Source organism: Meriones unguiculatus, chromosome 1, assembly GCF_030254825.1.
Source record: "Meriones unguiculatus strain TT.TT164.6M chromosome 1, Bangor_MerUng_6.1, whole genome shotgun sequence".
Classification (NCBI taxonomy): domain Eukaryota; kingdom Metazoa; phylum Chordata; class Mammalia; order Rodentia; family Muridae; genus Meriones; species Meriones unguiculatus.
The window spans coordinates 1373585-1390667 of record NC_083349.1 but is presented as its reverse complement, the minus strand read 5'-3'; the positions used below and the strand labels follow the sequence as shown (position 1 = coordinate 1390667).

General features: G+C 40.5%; 1 protein-coding gene across 7 annotated transcripts in view; it reads right to left on the bottom strand.

Annotated features, from left to right (window-relative positions):
- The window catches only part of Unc13b (unc-13 homolog B), a 209801-nt gene that overhangs the window by 75072 nt on the left and 117646 nt on the right, over positions 1-17083 (bottom strand). For 6 of the 7 annotated variants that reach the window (XM_060378471.1, XM_060378444.1, XM_021634448.2 and 3 more), the window contains 2 exons: positions 4959-5273; positions 2694-2784 (listed from right to left, as the gene is read on the bottom strand). In XM_060378471.1, coding sequence (XP_060234454.1) covers positions 2694-2784; positions 4959-5273 — 406 coding nt within the window. Of the gene's footprint in view, positions 1-2693; positions 2785-4958; positions 5274-7329; positions 15301-17083 lie in introns of all 7 variants that reach the window. The other variant, XM_060378463.1, reaches the window with a different exon arrangement.

Here is a 17083-nt window from a genome sequence, read left to right as displayed (position 1 = left end):
TGCTAAGTGAAAAACACCATTGTTTTCTTTATTTTCTAGATTAGAAAAACATAGTTCTTTAAAATTTTTTAAATTTCCTCACAATGATACACAGAGAAGAATGGCAACACATGTATCAAAGAGTTAATTTCCCTAAAACATAAAAATCTTGGAGAATTAGTAAGGAGAAAATACTCAGTAGAAATGGGGAAAGAGGGTTAGAGAGATGGCTCAGAGGTTAAGAGCACTGGCTGCTCTTCCAAAGGTCCTGAGTTCAATTCCATGCAACCACATGGTGGCTCATAGCCATCTATAATAAAATCTGGTGCCCCCTTCTGGCCTGCAGGCACACATGCAGACAGACCACTGTATACAAAATAAATAAGTAAATCTTAAAAAAGAAATGGGGAAAGAATAGATTAGTTATACAAAATAATTTCTAATTAGCCTTTCTATGTAAGAAAAATATGCAACTTTACTAGCAAGAAACCAATTACTAGGATTCTACCACCTAAAGAAATATCAAAACCCCCAAACTCTGACAAATCACCCTATTGGTGGGTTAGGAAAGAAAAACATTGGAAAGAAAAGTAAGCCCAGCATTACTGATAGGGGACTAAATTGCCAGTGTGCCCTATAAAAGGCACAGGCCCTTTTGGGCAGTCACCAGAGCCATTTACAAATATCCTCATACTGCTAGAATAATTTATAGAAATAAATGATAATAATAAAACTGATGCATTAAAGAACCTATGAGTATTACTGAATTAAATTAATAGGTGAAAAAGAATTTTTTTACACTGGAACACCCATTTCCCACTGTAGAAAAGATGGTGGAAACAAAGTTAGCACCTGCAACTAGTGGTAGCTGCAGACAGATGTCATCAGTAGTAGGAACAAGGCACCAACAGTCTCAGAGGCCCTCATTACAAAGGGAAAGACCTGAGCCATACTTGCTCTACCAAACATTAGGGCTAATGTCAATTATGGCAGGACAGGTTCACAGTGGGCACTTCTTTTATAACTCCTATCAAGTAGGCATGGTCTGAGCCTAACATGAAGCTACAGAATAAAAGTCTTCATTGTTTAAGACTGTGAGGATAACAAAGACTGAGACAGAGAAGACACTGATTAAAGGACTCGGGATCAGAAAGGAAAGAGAGACTGTGGGAGCAGTTGCCAATCTGCGGGACATCCTGATGCTGGTGTAGTTCCTGCTGTCTTATTGATAGCGTTGATAGCGTGATTACGGTTACTCACAGGAGCGGCCTTGTTTTTAGGGAGGATGTGAATATTTAGGAGTGGAAGACTCTCTTGTCTACTACTTTCTCTCAAGTGACTCAGACAGAGTAATCCTGGTAGAGGAAGACAGTGAAGCACACGTGAGGTGTGGCAGACGCAGCATTTACTGAAGGGGTACGACTGTACCGAAACTTCCCTTAGGTTTCAAGTTAGCGTTTAAAGGGTTTGTGTGTACTTGAGACATGCTTGAGTTTTCACCAAGTTTCACACTAGCGACTGCTACTGCCATCGTTTAACACAGCCCTTCTGCTTGTAGACTGTCTTCTGATGCACAGATAAGAACATGTTTTGCTAAGAGAAAACTTTTAATGCTAAAAGTGGAAAAAATATTTTTGTCCTGCTGAGTTTTATGTCAACTTGATGAAAACAAAGTTATCTGGGAGGAGAAACTTCAATTGAGAAAATGCCTCCATCACATTGTCTGTAGACAAGTCTGTAGGGTATTTTCTTGGCTAACAACAGCCATGGGAAGGCCCAGCTGACTGGGAGCAGTGCCACCTTGGGGCAGGTGGTCCTGGGCTACATAAAAAAGGTCTCTGAACAAGGCATGGGAGCAGGCCAATCAGCAGCATTCCTCCATAGCTTCTGTTCCGGTCCCTGCCTTAGGTCCCTGCCTTAGGTCCCTGCTGTGGAGTTATATCATCTATTCTTTGTTCCTCCCTCCCCCCCTCCCTCCTTCTGTGTTACTCCCTTACCAACCCCGTGAGTGTTTCTGTGTATGTCCTATGTGTACATGTGCATGGAGGCCAAAGAAAGTCAGGTGCCCTGCTCTATCACTCTCTGCCTTACTCTGCGACAGGGATGCTCACAGGGTCTGAGGTGGGATAATGACCAGCAAGCCCCCATGATCATGACCCACCTCCCTCACAGTGTTGGGGTTCCAGGTGCATGCAGCCACACCCAGCCTTTTACATGGGTGCTAAGAACCAAGCTCAGGCTTCATGCTTGCACAGAAAGCAAATTTACCCACTGAGCCCTCTCTCCAATGCCTTCACTGCACATCCTAGTGTGTCCATGTTTAGAGCCTTAAACTGGGGTCCAAATTTTCCACAAAAAAATGTCAATAAAATAAGCCAGTAGCACCTGAACTGGCCAACAAAAAATATAATAAATTACCTAAGAGGCCTTGTTTCCTCCTTTAACATTACACCAAAGAGATAACAGTAGAGAGAATAAGCACTTAACCCTGCCTTCAAGCTCCCACCTACTAGGCCTAATTGACTTTCATTAAGCAGCCTAGAAAAAACCAAGGCCACCTCACATCCCTTAAGGCTCTAGCTTAATTGCCATGCATTCCCAGAAGCACACTGTAAGAAGATGACTAATTACTGATAGCTTCTCCAGCACCATATGTCTCCCAAATTTTTCAAAGGAAAAAACTGTCCCAGCCATTATTGGAACAAACGTCCTACCTCCTGCAGCTGGAGTCGGACCTTGGTAACTGCTCGGATCCAGTGTGCTCGGGCTTGGGTAAATGGTGAAGATGCATTCTCCTCTGGAAGACTTCAACAAACAAACAAGTCTTTCTTGTAAATAGCAGAGGCAACAAGGTGACAATATTTGAGGTGAGACTGCCAAATATCTAAAATAGTTTTTTGTGCTCATGCCTACACTTACCTAGTGATTCAGGCCTCAAAACTGCATAGTTCTAAACACCTATATTGTTCTGAAAACAATTCCTCTCTAAAGTAACAACTCCTTTCATGTTTTCACTCCCCCTTCCTTCTCCTTTTTTTATATACACAAATGAAATAGCTCAGAGACATTGAGAGGTGATAAACCAAGAAGCAACAGCAAGAACCTTAAGTCAACATCAAGTGCAGAGATCACAGAGTGTGGAATGAGCATTTCTTCGTCGCCCTGACTGTGGCTGAAGACCGCCAGTCACCCCTGGGATTTTGCACAGCTTCCTTAAGAAAAAAATTTGTTCTGTAACCCTTCCTGCTCCAGTGCTTTAGAAGACTTACCAATGCTGAGACTATATCAAAAAGTGACAAGGGGAAGAATTATTTTGAATGCCGAACTGCCTCTATGCAATGAACAGTAAATATAACCAAGTACTTCAGAATATACCAACCAAATATATTTGAATAGGTCATCATATATGTTCTCATCTGGAATAGTGGTTAGTTCTGGGTAACACCCTCCTTCCGCCTTTTGGAGCCTATAGTCAAGGTAATAGACAAATGTCTGCTGCCTGCACATGCAAAATTTATGCTAGGCTCTGATGGCATCTAATTGTTTTAAAACATTTGTGGGCACTTCTGACCAAAAATATGGCTACCACTTACAGCTAAGGCCTAGGAGGAGACAGCAGTAGAGATGGACAAGTACTCACATGAAGTACATCACCTCTCTACCAAGAGCTCAGCCCTAACAGTAAAGTCAGCTTCAAGGTCCACAAAGAACCAGCCTTTTGGTGGGACATCAACCCATATGAGGCCTACTCCAGACCTTAGTCTCCTGGGCCTCCTGACTATTAAATGAACTACAATAGATGACTAAAAAACAAGAATGGAGCTAGGCATACGCCTACAATCTTAGCAACCAGAAGGTTAAGTTACAAGTCTGGAGCTAAGCCTGGGCTACAGCATAAGACCTTATTTTATTTTTTAAAAAAAGGAATAGAAAAAAGTAATTTACAATAATCTTCAGTATATTATTTATCCAGCTACCCAGCATTCACTGTCCTGGTCTCTTAGTTTTGTGATGAGATCTAGAAGTCTGAAAATGAAAGCCATCCCCTTATCATTCAATCCTAGTGGTTTTCAGCTGGGCACAGGGCAGGATTTTGTACTTGAGGGACCATCTCACAATGATTGGGGAGTTTTTGGTTGTCACCCTAGTCACTGCTATTAGCATCTATTGCATAGGCCAGAGAATCTAACAAGTGCCCTAAAATGAACATGGTAGTTTTCTGTAATAACTATTTGTCCTAAAAAAAATGCCAACAGTACCAAAAATGAGTGACCTACTATGCCCAACCCTATCAGCTAGTCTAAACAGGTTAGCTCAGTGGCATATAAAGAACACTCAAATTCTATACTGAACTTTATTACACCACTCTTAAGAGTCTGCTTTTAGTTACTTTTGAGGCTGTATCTAGATAGGGTCTCACTGTATAACTCAGGTTGATCTTAAGCTTGTAACCCTCTGCTTCAGCCTCCAGAGTACTGAAGTACAAGCGTATACCACACTTGGCCAAAAGATACATTACAAAATTTTCTTCTTATGGATACAAAATGCCAAACACATTGCCAAGCCATGAACAGTGTTGTTGTTGTTGTCTTTTATTACATCTGTCAGTTCTTCTTTAATTCTGTTCTGATTTTCCTCAAACAGAGTAAAACAGAACCAAACGTCAATGCTCACAAAAAAAAAAATAAAAAATAAAAATATGAACAGAGTAAGATATAGGTAAGGGTCCCTAGGTAATGGAAACTACTGAACAAAGCAACCTGTAGGGCTCAGGCCCTATTTAGACTCAGAAGTTGCCATTTGTGGGGTCAAGAAGTCCTGGTCCACATGCATCTCAGTAACACAAATCCCTCAAGTATCTTGGGAATTATACCAAAAAATCAAAGGGAGATGTTACAACTTGACCATGCTTGCTGTGCCCCACCAAGCTGCAAAGAACACGTGAAAAGTGTTTACACTCAATAACAGACACAACCTACCTCTCCTGAGGTCCTAGGATGTGGTCCTTGTGTAGCACCAGATCTGGAGGAGGGTGGATTATGGCACTGCCTCTCAGCTCCTTGGATTCACCTGTTTCCCCCTTCTCTGATTCCCATGTCACATCCAGGGCTTTTTCTTGTTCTCCCAAACCGCCCTGGCCATCTTTGGAGAGGCTGCCATAGCTATGGCTAGAATGGGTGGAGCCCCTCTCCCGATGCTCATCATCTTGCTCATGGTACGGGTCTAGTTCACTCAGCAGAGAGCTTCCTTGACTCACGTTACATGAGGAGCCATACCTACTACTGCTGGCAGGGCTGTGAGAATGAAAAGACAACAGATTAGTAAATAAATGCAAACCAAGGACCAGACCACACATACAGATACACCTGCAGGAATAATCACAAAGAGGAGGTTTCTAGGAAGCAAAGGTAAACATTTCAATCTAGAAAAAATTGTCTAAGTCAACCACAAGAAGAAAAAAGACAACATGCAAAGCCTCTAACACCACTTAACATCAGCCTTGACTTCAAAGAATATTTTACCTAATTGCCACCTGTCAGTAGAATGAAGAAATAGTAAAATGACGCACTGCTTATTTATAAAACTCCTTCCTCAGTCTTCTAAAGAAACTTTTCCAGTGGCTGTGATTTAAGTTTTCCAAATTCCACATAGCAGAGTGAAGTAAATGAGCCCCCCCCCCCGCCCAGCGCCTTCTATCACTTAATAAAAAGTAGTCCTTACTGCTTCCTCTGCAATTACAAATATGCGTGTTTGTGCCTTAGGAAAGCAGAAAAGTGTTCCTTCAGTCTGCAGAATGAAGTATGGAAGCCACTGGGAGATGGTGGCCAGGATTAAGAAATTCCACAGAGGAATTCCACAGGTTTCACCAACACAAACATAACAGTGATACTCTTTCTGGCACAGGAAATGTCCCCAACATACATCCGTCTTTCTATAGCTGAGTTTCTCTTAAGTCAAGGCTCAGTTACGCACAAAGTGAATGAAGTCCAACTCCTCTGGATCAAGACTATTCTGCAGTTATCTCTCTATATGATATAAGATTCAGACCTCCGTTAATCCCCAAATTCCCATACACAGAATGAAATGTTCCCTGCTGTGAAAGCTAGCAGCTGTAGCAAAGAGTAACTGTGGTGGCAGGGAAGGTAGATTTTTAGGTGATAACAGTATCAAGATACCCTAGAACTCTCTTCATCTTCTAAGGGACCCAGCCTTAAGTGAAGATGGAGGGACTTGCTGATGAACTATGTGAGAAGGACAGCTCATTTGGACAGTTCAATCCAATCAAGAGTTCTCACTTTCTTACTAGTAGGTATCCTTCTGGAAAGCTTTTATGTAAAGAGAGTTGGTTTGGTTTTGTTTTGGGTAGGATCAAGTCTTTAACTTAAGGTCTTATATTTACCTTTGGTCAGATCAAAAGAAGACGTTGTTGTTGTCCAAAAAGATTTTTCCAATCAGTCCTCCCAATTACCTGCTATTTTCAGGCTGCTTTGTGATTTTTCAGTATATAGTAGCAAAACACGTATCAGGTCAGTGTTCTAAGTAGATCTAATATGTGCTTTTTGTCCCTCTGTGTCTCTCTCTTCACTGTTCCAAGTCGATCTATGTCTGGGCCAGAGGTCAAAATAGCATTCTTAAGCTATACTGTGTGGTGCATATGCTCAAGGCAGTGACAGCAACCTCTACAGATGGCCCATGCTCGCTCGGTGCTCCAAGTGAAAGAGCAGCAGTAAAAGAACCACAGCTTTGAGTAATGCAGCATGACAATCCAGGTGATCCTTGTTGTAGTTGTTCAGAGCACTGTATAGTCTGTACCAGAGACCCTAGAAGCTTAACAAATCCATGTGGAATAAGATATGGAATACAGGTGGTCCTAAGTCATCCTCTGCAGTTTAGATTTTACTTTACACCCTCACAGCCACTGGGAAGGCAATCTTAGAAGACTTGGAAACCACAGCAAACTACAACTATTCCCATCCACTGTACTATAAGTATCTAAGACCCAAGAAGGCATCCTATCTGATTATATACTTATAATTAATAGATACTACTTAAATACTTGCTGTCTCTTTCCGTCCCTTCTCCAGAACAAAGCAGACTATATAAATATTTGTATATATTTATTTATATTTATATATAGTGACAAGTAGAATTCTACTTGGTACTGGAAAAGAGAGAGAATGACAATACCAACACATTCGCTTTTGTCACTTACACTAATCAATATGCAGCTCAGGTGATAGGAAAGACACAGGGTGGACCAACAGCGAGCTATGACTCTACCACTAATCATCTGCATCATAAATGGCCAGTTCCTTAAGACCATTTATGATGCCTGAGTTGAGAACAGGCCTTTTAGTGGTCACTGGTTCCTTGACATCCTCCGGAATGACTAGCTGCTCCACATTTAAAACAGAGCCAGTGAGAGCAGACACCTCTTCTTGCTTTTCTGGCTGAGGTAGCCCAGAGATAGTGCCGTGCTCCTCCCTGTGTTTCTCTGAAGGACAGGCAGATCCAGAGAGGCCGCTGTCTGCACCCTGGTGTTCTCCAGATGCTGAAATTTCCAGCTGGCATTCCACTTCACCAGATCTTGGAAGCCCGTGAGCACAGTCACTTGGTTTGGCCTCCAACTGTTCAGTGTTTCCAGAGGGTTGAATACAGATGTCAGCTACCTCAGGACTAGCACTAGGTATTTGAGAAGACTCTAAAACTTTGTTAGCCTTGCTGATGGTAAGGTCGTGATCACTAACAACCAAAACCAGAGGAGAAGATTCTGCAGGCATCTGCTCAGGGTCTCCTTTATTCTCTTTTGACCATGGAAAAGAAAGATCCAGTTTCTTTCCGAATACTAGTTTTGGCTCATTTCCAAGGATACCCCCTTTCCCCTCACTAGCTCCTTCAAACAGAGTGGATAACTTCTTAAAACCTGACATTAAGCCAGTCTCTGCTGCTATGTTGCCAGATGAGCAAGAGGAGTTAAAGAGAGAACTCAGTGTCTTCCTATGGTCAGAAGGAGAGGATGCAAAGTGAAGCTTTGGCCAGCTGGCTATATTTGGGATCTCAAAATGAGGCCTTGTCTGCTCTGTTTCCTGGGGGGCTGCAGGTAGATCTTTTGGGGTATGAAGTATACTGGAACTTTCTCTGTCACCAAGCACAGGTTCCTCTTGCAGAGGACAAGAATGGCTCCCTTGTGTTTCTAGCGTGGTACTCTCACTGACTCCTGCCTCAGCAAACAGTGAAGTACTAGTTTCTAAAGAAGTAGCTGCAAGCCCTAGGAAAGCCTGGTTTGTGCTGGCCATCGGCTCTGGCTCAGGCTCCGGCAGTGGTTGGCTTGAAGAGGGAAGCTCTTCAGCAATCCAGGCAGACTCTGGCTGTGGCTGTGCTGGAGCAAGAATGTGCTCTGCTTCCACTGACGTCTCTGTGTCTGTCCCCTGCAACAGCCCCATGTCTCCTTCATCACTCAAAGACGTTCCTTGTGCCATGCCATCCTCTGAGACAGAAGATGTGGCAAGTCCTTCAAAACACGGGGGTTCTGAAACACTTTCAGGAATATTGCTTTTCTGCACTTCAGGTGTTAGTCTATGGTCATTGGTCAAGAGATCTGACTCTGACTTTGCAACCACAGTTATGTGCCAGGCACTGAGAGCAGATTCTGAATCGAGTGCTGCAAAGGCAGCTTTTCCAGGCAAGCTTTTTGGAGGTATTGATCCTCCAGGATCTCTGGAACAACCACTCTGAAGGCATGAAGCAGTTACAGGTGGTTCTTGTTTATGTGTCTCTGGTTTGGGACTTCTAAAAAATCCAAACAACTCACTTTTGAGGGGCTGGGCTGATGCATCAGAGGAAAAAGGAAAAAACGAATTTTTCTTTGGAGATTTAGGAATAGAAAAAAGTCCAGAAAAAGTCTTAGGCTGTTCAATTAAGGACCCAGAAAATGATTTTACTTTGGTCACAAACCCTGAAAGCATTTCTACTTTGGAGCCTAATCCTGATTTGTCTTCTAATTTATCTGCATCACTGTTCTGAAGGAGCCCTGTATGCCCTGGCTCTGGAGAAGGGGAATCCACAATCTGTGCTAAGAGACTGTCAGAGGCAGTTCCCAGGGGTAAGTTCAATGGGTCAGTGATCAATCTTTCATTTTGGTGTTCAATACAAATATCTAAATCATTGAGCTTCTCATTCAAATCATTCTCATGAGGAAAAGGCTTAGGTGCTGGGTCCCTAGGGGAGGTTTCTTGGTGGGAAGCATCCTCTTTCTGAGGAGCCACCCCTAGGGCTTGCTCCTGAAATTCTGATAAAAAAGCAACCTTGTTGTCTGGCAACTGATTCACATGAAAGTCAGAAGCAGTTGCTCTTTCTGTTCCTTCCTCACTGGGACTCCCGTTTCCTTGGGTTTTCTCTACGTGTAACTCATCTGAAAGGGACGCAGTAAGTTTAGTGGTGCTGCTAGTGAACAAACAAGGAGCCATTTGTTCTTCATCACCTACTTCTTGGACCATGCTTTCTTTATGACCCTTAGAACCTTCCTTTGTCATCGTGTCTCTAGAGTCTACAGACACAACTGGCTTTCTACAGGGCTGGGCAGTCACTGGGGCAACACTTGAAAGGCTTTGCTTCTCCTCAGAGGTCTGCTGCTTCTCCTCCAGAAAAGACAGGTTAAACAAACTGAAAGCAGAGCTGCTGCGAGAGGCATCCTTCTTGCTGCTTAAACTAGCCGTGGAGAAAAAGGAAGGAAGCGTGAACGGCCCTTCTGCTTGAGATTTGGTGCTTGGGGGAGCTGCAGAGGTTTTGTTCAATTTTTCAGATGCAGTTAAGAAAGAAAATATATTCTTTCTGGTTGGTAGCTTTTGTTGAGATGCAGGTGTAGCAGTCGAAAATTTCCATTCTTGGTTATCTTGCTCTTTTGTATTTCCTCTACTCAGAGCATCAAAAGACTTATTATTCCTTGGAACCTCTGCTTCTGTCGCTATAGCACCAGTTCCTTTTGAAGAGCCTCTGGGAGACTCTTTGGGACTACCTGTTGAAATAGGTGGACTTGCTGATTGCTGTACCTGTTGGCCTCTCACAGGTACCTCGTTTTTGTTCAAATCATTACTCTGCATCTCCCTGGTTGATGGTTCTCTTAGCCCACTGTCATCAATAGTGGTCTGTTTGGTCAGGCTTCTAATTCTAACCTTCTTTTCTGAGAAAACTGGTAGAGAAGAAATTTTTCCTGTATCCTGATGAACTAGGTGTACAGGGATTGGACTTGAACTGCCTGCACCCTCATCAATTACTGAAGAAACAGACCTAACTTCAGTTGTCTGTATGGGAGACACACTGGTTTTAAAGAAATCCCCAAGGGTACCAAAAAAATTTGAAACACCAGAAGATTCCTTCTTTTCCTGAGATGAAACCTTTCCACCTTTATCACCATTCTTTTCCAGGTCTGACAACTCTTCCTTATACACCTGAGTTTTAAAGAGGTTCAAAATTCCAGATGCCTGTTTCTCATTTGTCACTGTACTTACTGAAGTCTCTTCTTCCCAACGGAAGAGTTTCAGAGCACTTTTAAGCAAAGTTCTCTCAGACTCTTTGGAAGGCTGGTCCTGCAGAAGCTCAGAATTCTTATGCTCATCCTTACTAAGCTGTGTTGAAAGAGGATCTGAAATGGACTTTGCTGTCATAATTTTAACATTGTCTACATCTGTTTTAATTTTAGGAGTTTTTTGACTTACTTGAAAACCAGATTTTAATAAACTTTCTTTCTCCATCTGACCATTTTTATGTGAAGGGAGTTCTTGCCTTATATTGTCAGTAAACGCCGGTCGCTGAACACTGGATGCCGTCTGCCTCTCCAAATCCTCAAGGTGACTTCTGTCCTCCTTTGCAGAGTTATATGACAATTGCTTGCTTAAGATTAATGGCTGAAGACCATCATATATGGGCTCAGATAACTCTGATTGCTGATCTGTTTTCTGCATGACCAAATTGTCTACAGATTCACTCTTGTCAAAATTCAAACTACTTCTAACCAAGGCACCCAAAACAGAAAATACAGGTGTTAATTTGTTCGCTAAAGATGTTTCTTCCTTTTGTGTACTTTCAGTCGTACTTTCAGGATGAAATAAAGAGGAAGCATCTTCAGAAGATGACTGAAGCAAATGGAGCCTGGAAAGGTGAGCTGATGACTTTTTAGCTAAGGGCCAGTTCATGTCTCTCTCTATAATTGGGCTTCTATTTAAGACATGATTGCTCATAGTTCCTGGCTTGTTTCTGAGATCCAATACACACTCAAGGTCTTCTGAATGATAGGGTCTCCCTATGAAAGATCTAAAATCTCTTTTAAATTTTTGAGAATTATAGCCTGAAAAATCTAATGGTGTATCCTTTTGGTCAAAACTTGACTCAAGTACTTGAGAAAAGGTTTCTAGATTTACATACAATGACCTCTCAGTTCTTGGCAAAGTTACAGATAAATCAAGAGGGTCTTCAATTGGTTCCTCTTCAACATACCATATCAAATTATCTTCCTTGTTAAGAACTTTAAGACTATGGGCAGAAATAATGCTGTCATCTAACATAATACTTGGGAGGGCATCTGTTTGTAAATTATAGTTCAAATATTCATAATAACAATCAGGTATAAATAAATATACATACTGCCCAGTAGAATCAGTGAGAAAAGAGTATATATACTGACCGTCATGAAACACATAATAGCCATAATTCCCATCCTCTGAGGGCCACCAAACTCCACTTTCAAGATAGGATAACCACTCCTGATACTCATAACCAAAACTTGAAAAGATCAAGTTTTCATCCATTCTTACTGATTCTTGTTCCAGCAGAGAGCACATAACTCCATCATAGTCTGAAGAGTAACTTAAATCAATGGGCAATTCTTCTAATGAATTCCTGGTCTCATAAACTGGAAGATAACCAGCGTTTCCACATAATGAGTTGGCTGCCCACATATCACCTCTTAACAAGTAACCTTCATTAAATGCTAACTGGTCAGATGATTCATATGGTAAGTCACATGAAATGACACTGTTTGGATTTGTGCCCCACTCAAATAAATTTGCATTTTGATCTTTTTGGCACAAATTTATTACTGGATTTTCTGAGTCAGGCCACAAGAAAGCATCTGCAGATGGAAATGTATTTTGATTCAACAAATGATAAACTGGCTGAAGTCTTCTGGAGTTTTTAGAGAAATCTTTTATATCAGGATCCCATTCAAAACAGTCCTCATCAAAACTCCTATAATGGTTTGACTTATTTAAAATGTTAGTATTTAGTATTGATGAACTTAACTTGTTTGATCTTTCATGTAGTTTTATTTCAAGATTATGGTTTGGAGTTGGCCTCTTAGCCACAGATTTCTCTAAGAGACCCTGGTCAGTACAATGGAATATGTTTTCAGAAGAAGAGCAATGTTTTTCACTCTCCTGGTTTCTCCATGTAGGAGGACAAAGATGATTATCAGCCCAACTATCAGATGATGGAATGGTTTCTTCTGATAATGACAAAGAGCTTTTTATAAAGGTATAAGTTTCATTGTTTTCAACCTTGCTCCTCTGGTTCTTGGAAATCACACATGAATCAACAGCATTATCTGTGGATAAATGCTTATTTCCATCCAAATTTTTTGAGTCATCAAAAGACATGAGTTTTGCTTCATTTGGATTATAATCATTCACACTGCTGTTTGATTTCAAGTTAAATATTCCAGAGAGTAATGAGCTTGAGGTATTGTTTTTATGGTGAGAACTGTCATTTTTCAAGTTGAATTCCTGTTGTGTAGGCATGTTTTCTAGAAAAGCAAACCTGCTTAAAAGGCCAGAAAGGAAACCTTTTTGCATTCCTTTACTAAAAGTTTTATCTTCAGCTTTGTCTTCATTAATGTCATTGACCAATGTAGATTCTGAAATGGCAGAGACAAGCTCCAATGAAGAGTCTGCCATCAAGGGAAATGCCACTTGTGTAGGAATCTCAGGTTCTCCTGAGAGTCCTAAAGTCACATGTTCTTTGGGCACAATTTCATGGTCGGCTTTTTCATCGTGTTCTACTGCTACATGGCTGCTTGAGTTCAATTCCTCTAAACTCCTAAATTTCCCAAAATCACTACTAATATTTGAGGTTGAGTCAGACTTCACTCTATTATGTTTTTCATCTTCAGAACAATGTGTCTGGTCACCTTTCTTAAATTCCTCTATGCTGTTAAATTTCTCTAGATCATTATGAATTTTTGAGATTGAACTAGATTTTAGTGAATTAAGTTTGACATCTTCAGGACAATTTATTTGGTCATTCTTAGTGAATTCCTCAGTACTTCCCAGTTTCACTAGATCATTATGAATATCTGGAAATGAACCAGATTTTACTGAACAGAGTCTAGTATTCATGTGGCAATTTTGTTGGATCTCTTTATCAGTGGTTGTTACTGAGCCATGAAAACTCTGGTTATTAACAGTGTTATGACTGTCCATGGGAGAAGATTTAAACAAAGGAAAAAATCTTCCTTTCTCTTTTACACCCTGATGCTTTTCAGAATGGCCAAGAACACTGAAAAATGGAAAATGTAGTTTTCCACTAAAGGAAAATGAATGTTTATCTTTCTTAGTGTCCCTTTCTGGTCCATCTTCCTCCAGCTTAAGACTTTTTACATATTCTGACAAAGTTTCCTTCTGACAGATCTCAGGAGAAGTAAACAGGAACTGACTAAATGATTTTCTGAGTGGCTCAAGGAAATCATCCTCTAATGTGTCTGCAGAAGACTCTTGATTTGCAAGGGTAGTGCCAGCAACATCAGGATGCCCCATAGTATCTCCAACACTTAGTCTGGGTTGGTAGTGTGGCAGAGAAAGCTCTACACAAGGTTTTTCTTCCAACAAATTCCCAACATCATCTTTCTTACCTGTACTATTAGCTAAGTTTGAAGGTTCATCGGCCACTTGTAAACACAGCAAATCTTCCCTTGCTTGGAGATCTGTAGTTTCTTTTTTATTTCTATTTACAACAAGACTACTATTCTGCTTGTCAAATATGTCCTCGCTTTGATTTGACTCTGAACCACACCCAACAAGGCTTTCTCTACTTGGTATTTTGCAATGGTCTTCCTCTTTCTCAGAAAATAACTTTAATGGATTCAGCATGTTGAAAACAGACTTCACAATTGAACTCTGACTTTGTGGAGCTGAGTCCTTTCTAATAGTTTCTGCACTGTCCTGAAAGCTCTCATCTTTAGTCTTATTACCCAGGTGCTCTCTCTCAGAGGTTCGGCCATGTCTGTCAGCATCCTTACCAGAAGTTGTTTGAGAGGATAAGAAAGACTGTAAGGAAAGATCCTTCTCTAATACTGAGTTGGCACTGGGGCTAGCTCCCAAATTAACTGTCTCTGTTTGATTAAGAGTTTCTGTTTTCTCTGGAACCAAATGAACCAGTTTTTCCACAGAGGTTGTAAGATGCTTTGTGCCTGAACCTACCTTTTCTGTTAGTGAACTGAATAAAGAACCAACAGCACATTTTACTCCATTCAGTTCAGGGAAAGATATGGCCTTGGCCTTGCCATTCTGAGTAATAGTTAAAGGTGCTGTTTGATCTTCAGGTGGTTTCTGTTCTGCATTATCAACAGCAGTATTGTGTTCATGTAGTTTTTTAGTTTTTGAAAAGGAACCAAATCTATTAATCTCTTCTTCCTTCTCTGCTAAATACTCTGACACTGTTTCTACCAAACATTGAAGCTCATCCATTGTGTCAACATAGTTCTCTTTGGGTCCCTCGACAGAGGAAGGGGTCATATCTTCCATGGAGCATCGGGACAAATCTCCAACTGTTTTTGTATCACAGTTCAGCCTTTGTAATGGCAATGCTGAATCTGCCACACAAGAGTCTTCAGAGAAGTCTCCTATATTATGGACATTGGATAAATGGCATGTTGGTGACATAGTTTCCTGCTCATCAGAAATGGGAGAGCTTAAAAGTTCTTCAGAAGTACTGCTGGTAGAATCATCAAGAACATCTAATGGAGTAAGATTAGTGATGGGGCGGCTAGAGCCAGATGCGTTTCCACGGTTCCTTAAGCAACAGGGCAAACCATAGTCACAGCTTTCCAAGTTCATGTTCCAGGTGCCACTCTTCACAAATCCATTTTTGTAAGGGCACAAAACTTGATGGTTTAGCTTCTTCTTTTCAATGTGACAATGGCCAGAATTCTCAGTATCAGGATATGCACATTTAGAATTAATCTTAGTATTATAATGCCATCCTTCATTATCCTCAGAATGGCTATATATGGATTTTTTCCTCCTCCTATCTACAGTGTATTTCTGAGGATATCTGGAAAATGCAGGTGCTCCACACTTAGAGCCATGCTTGCCCTTGGGAGAGATCTTTCTGAAACTGTACTCTGACTGTTTTTGTTCACTATGGTTCTCATATGTTTTTGAAAAGGTTCTCATTTCTTTTACCCCTACTTCCTTCAAATATATATCACTATTTTCTAGAAAGTCTTGTGATGTTTTCCCATTCATCTCATATTTATTTTCTTCCTCTTCATAATTAACGTTTGAAAAAGCTGAAATAATCCTAATTTTGTCATTCTTAGCCTGCCAGTCTTGTCTGATGTAAGTGGTTAAAATTGAAGGAGTAAGGGAAATGAAAAGGGAGAAACAGAGAAAAGAAAGAAATGAGTTACAAGACTCAATACCTGCTCAATGGGTTTTCAATACTAAAACTCCCAATATGATTTTTTAAAAATCAAAACTGAAAACACATGAAAAGGAAATCCACACATGTCAACCAATCTTGTATCAGTATAGAACATTCCTACATCAGAAAAACAGCTTTAGTGACAACTTAAGTTTTACTTGTTACCATTTATCACAAATTTTTTCACTTTATTTTCTGAGAAGCAAACAAAATTTTTACATGTTTTATCAATAGCCACAATGAATATGCAATGCCCAAGTTTATCACTGTTAAGTACATCCAAAGAAAAGTATTAAAATATTTCAAGAAACCTTCATTTATTGATGCCTTGGAGTCTAAAAAGAAAGCTAAATGTTAACTTGCTGAATGTTATATTTGAGGCTATATAAATAAAATTTAGCCAAGTCTTTTTAAAGGTTTGCCTCCTTTAAAAAGAAAAATACACATTCCAAATATAACTTTCAGCTATCAAAATATAACTCTACCAAACAAGGAAATTACTTAAAGCAATGTAATTTTTTTGCTTATGAATCCAAAGCTATAGCATTGAGGACATAAAGGACTGTGCCTCCCCATGCTGATCACTGCAAACTCCAGGTCCAGTCTAGATCGCTGAGGACAGAAGCCAGCTGACCTTCATTCATCTGGATTAGAGACTGCCTATTCCTTTATTTCTGCACAGGAAGAGTTCACAGAGTAGGAGTTTTTCAGGTTAGTATGCTCTTTTAGATATCTGACACTTACTTAAGGATAGGAGTGCAGTTAGGCTTGGTGGTATACACTTTAATCTCAGTAGTAGGGAGGCAGAGGCAGATGGAGCTCTATGAGTTTGAGGCTAGCCTGGTCTACATAGCAAGTTCCAGGACAGCCAGGGCTATGTAGTGAGACCTTCCTCAAAACACTAAACAAATAAAAAAGAAAGTAATAGGACTGAAAAAGTGGTCATAGAAGTCTTTCTTGGTTGAGAATAATAGGCTCTTAGCATTTTCAACACTAAAAACCCTCGGCTACATGACAGTGAACATAAAATGACATCTGTATAAAACATCAAATTATATAAAGTCCCTGTTATTCTGGATTCCCCAAGTAAAATGGCTAAGAAATCAAACATCCACCCACACACTTTTATTTTTATTTTTTTAAAGTCTGGGTCTTTCTATGTAGCACTGTACTCAGGAGGCAGAGGCAGAGGCAGGTGGATCACTGTGAGTTCGATGCCAGCCTGGTCTACAGAGTAAGTACAGGACAGCCAGGGCTACACAGAGAAACCCTGTCTTCAGAGGAAACAAACAATATAACTCTAACGTGGAAAGGATCCAAAATAAATCTACAGATAACCATAGCTATAGTAAATATAATTACTTTTATGCTTCTATTTTTCCTCTAAAACATATTTGTTCCTCGGAAGATC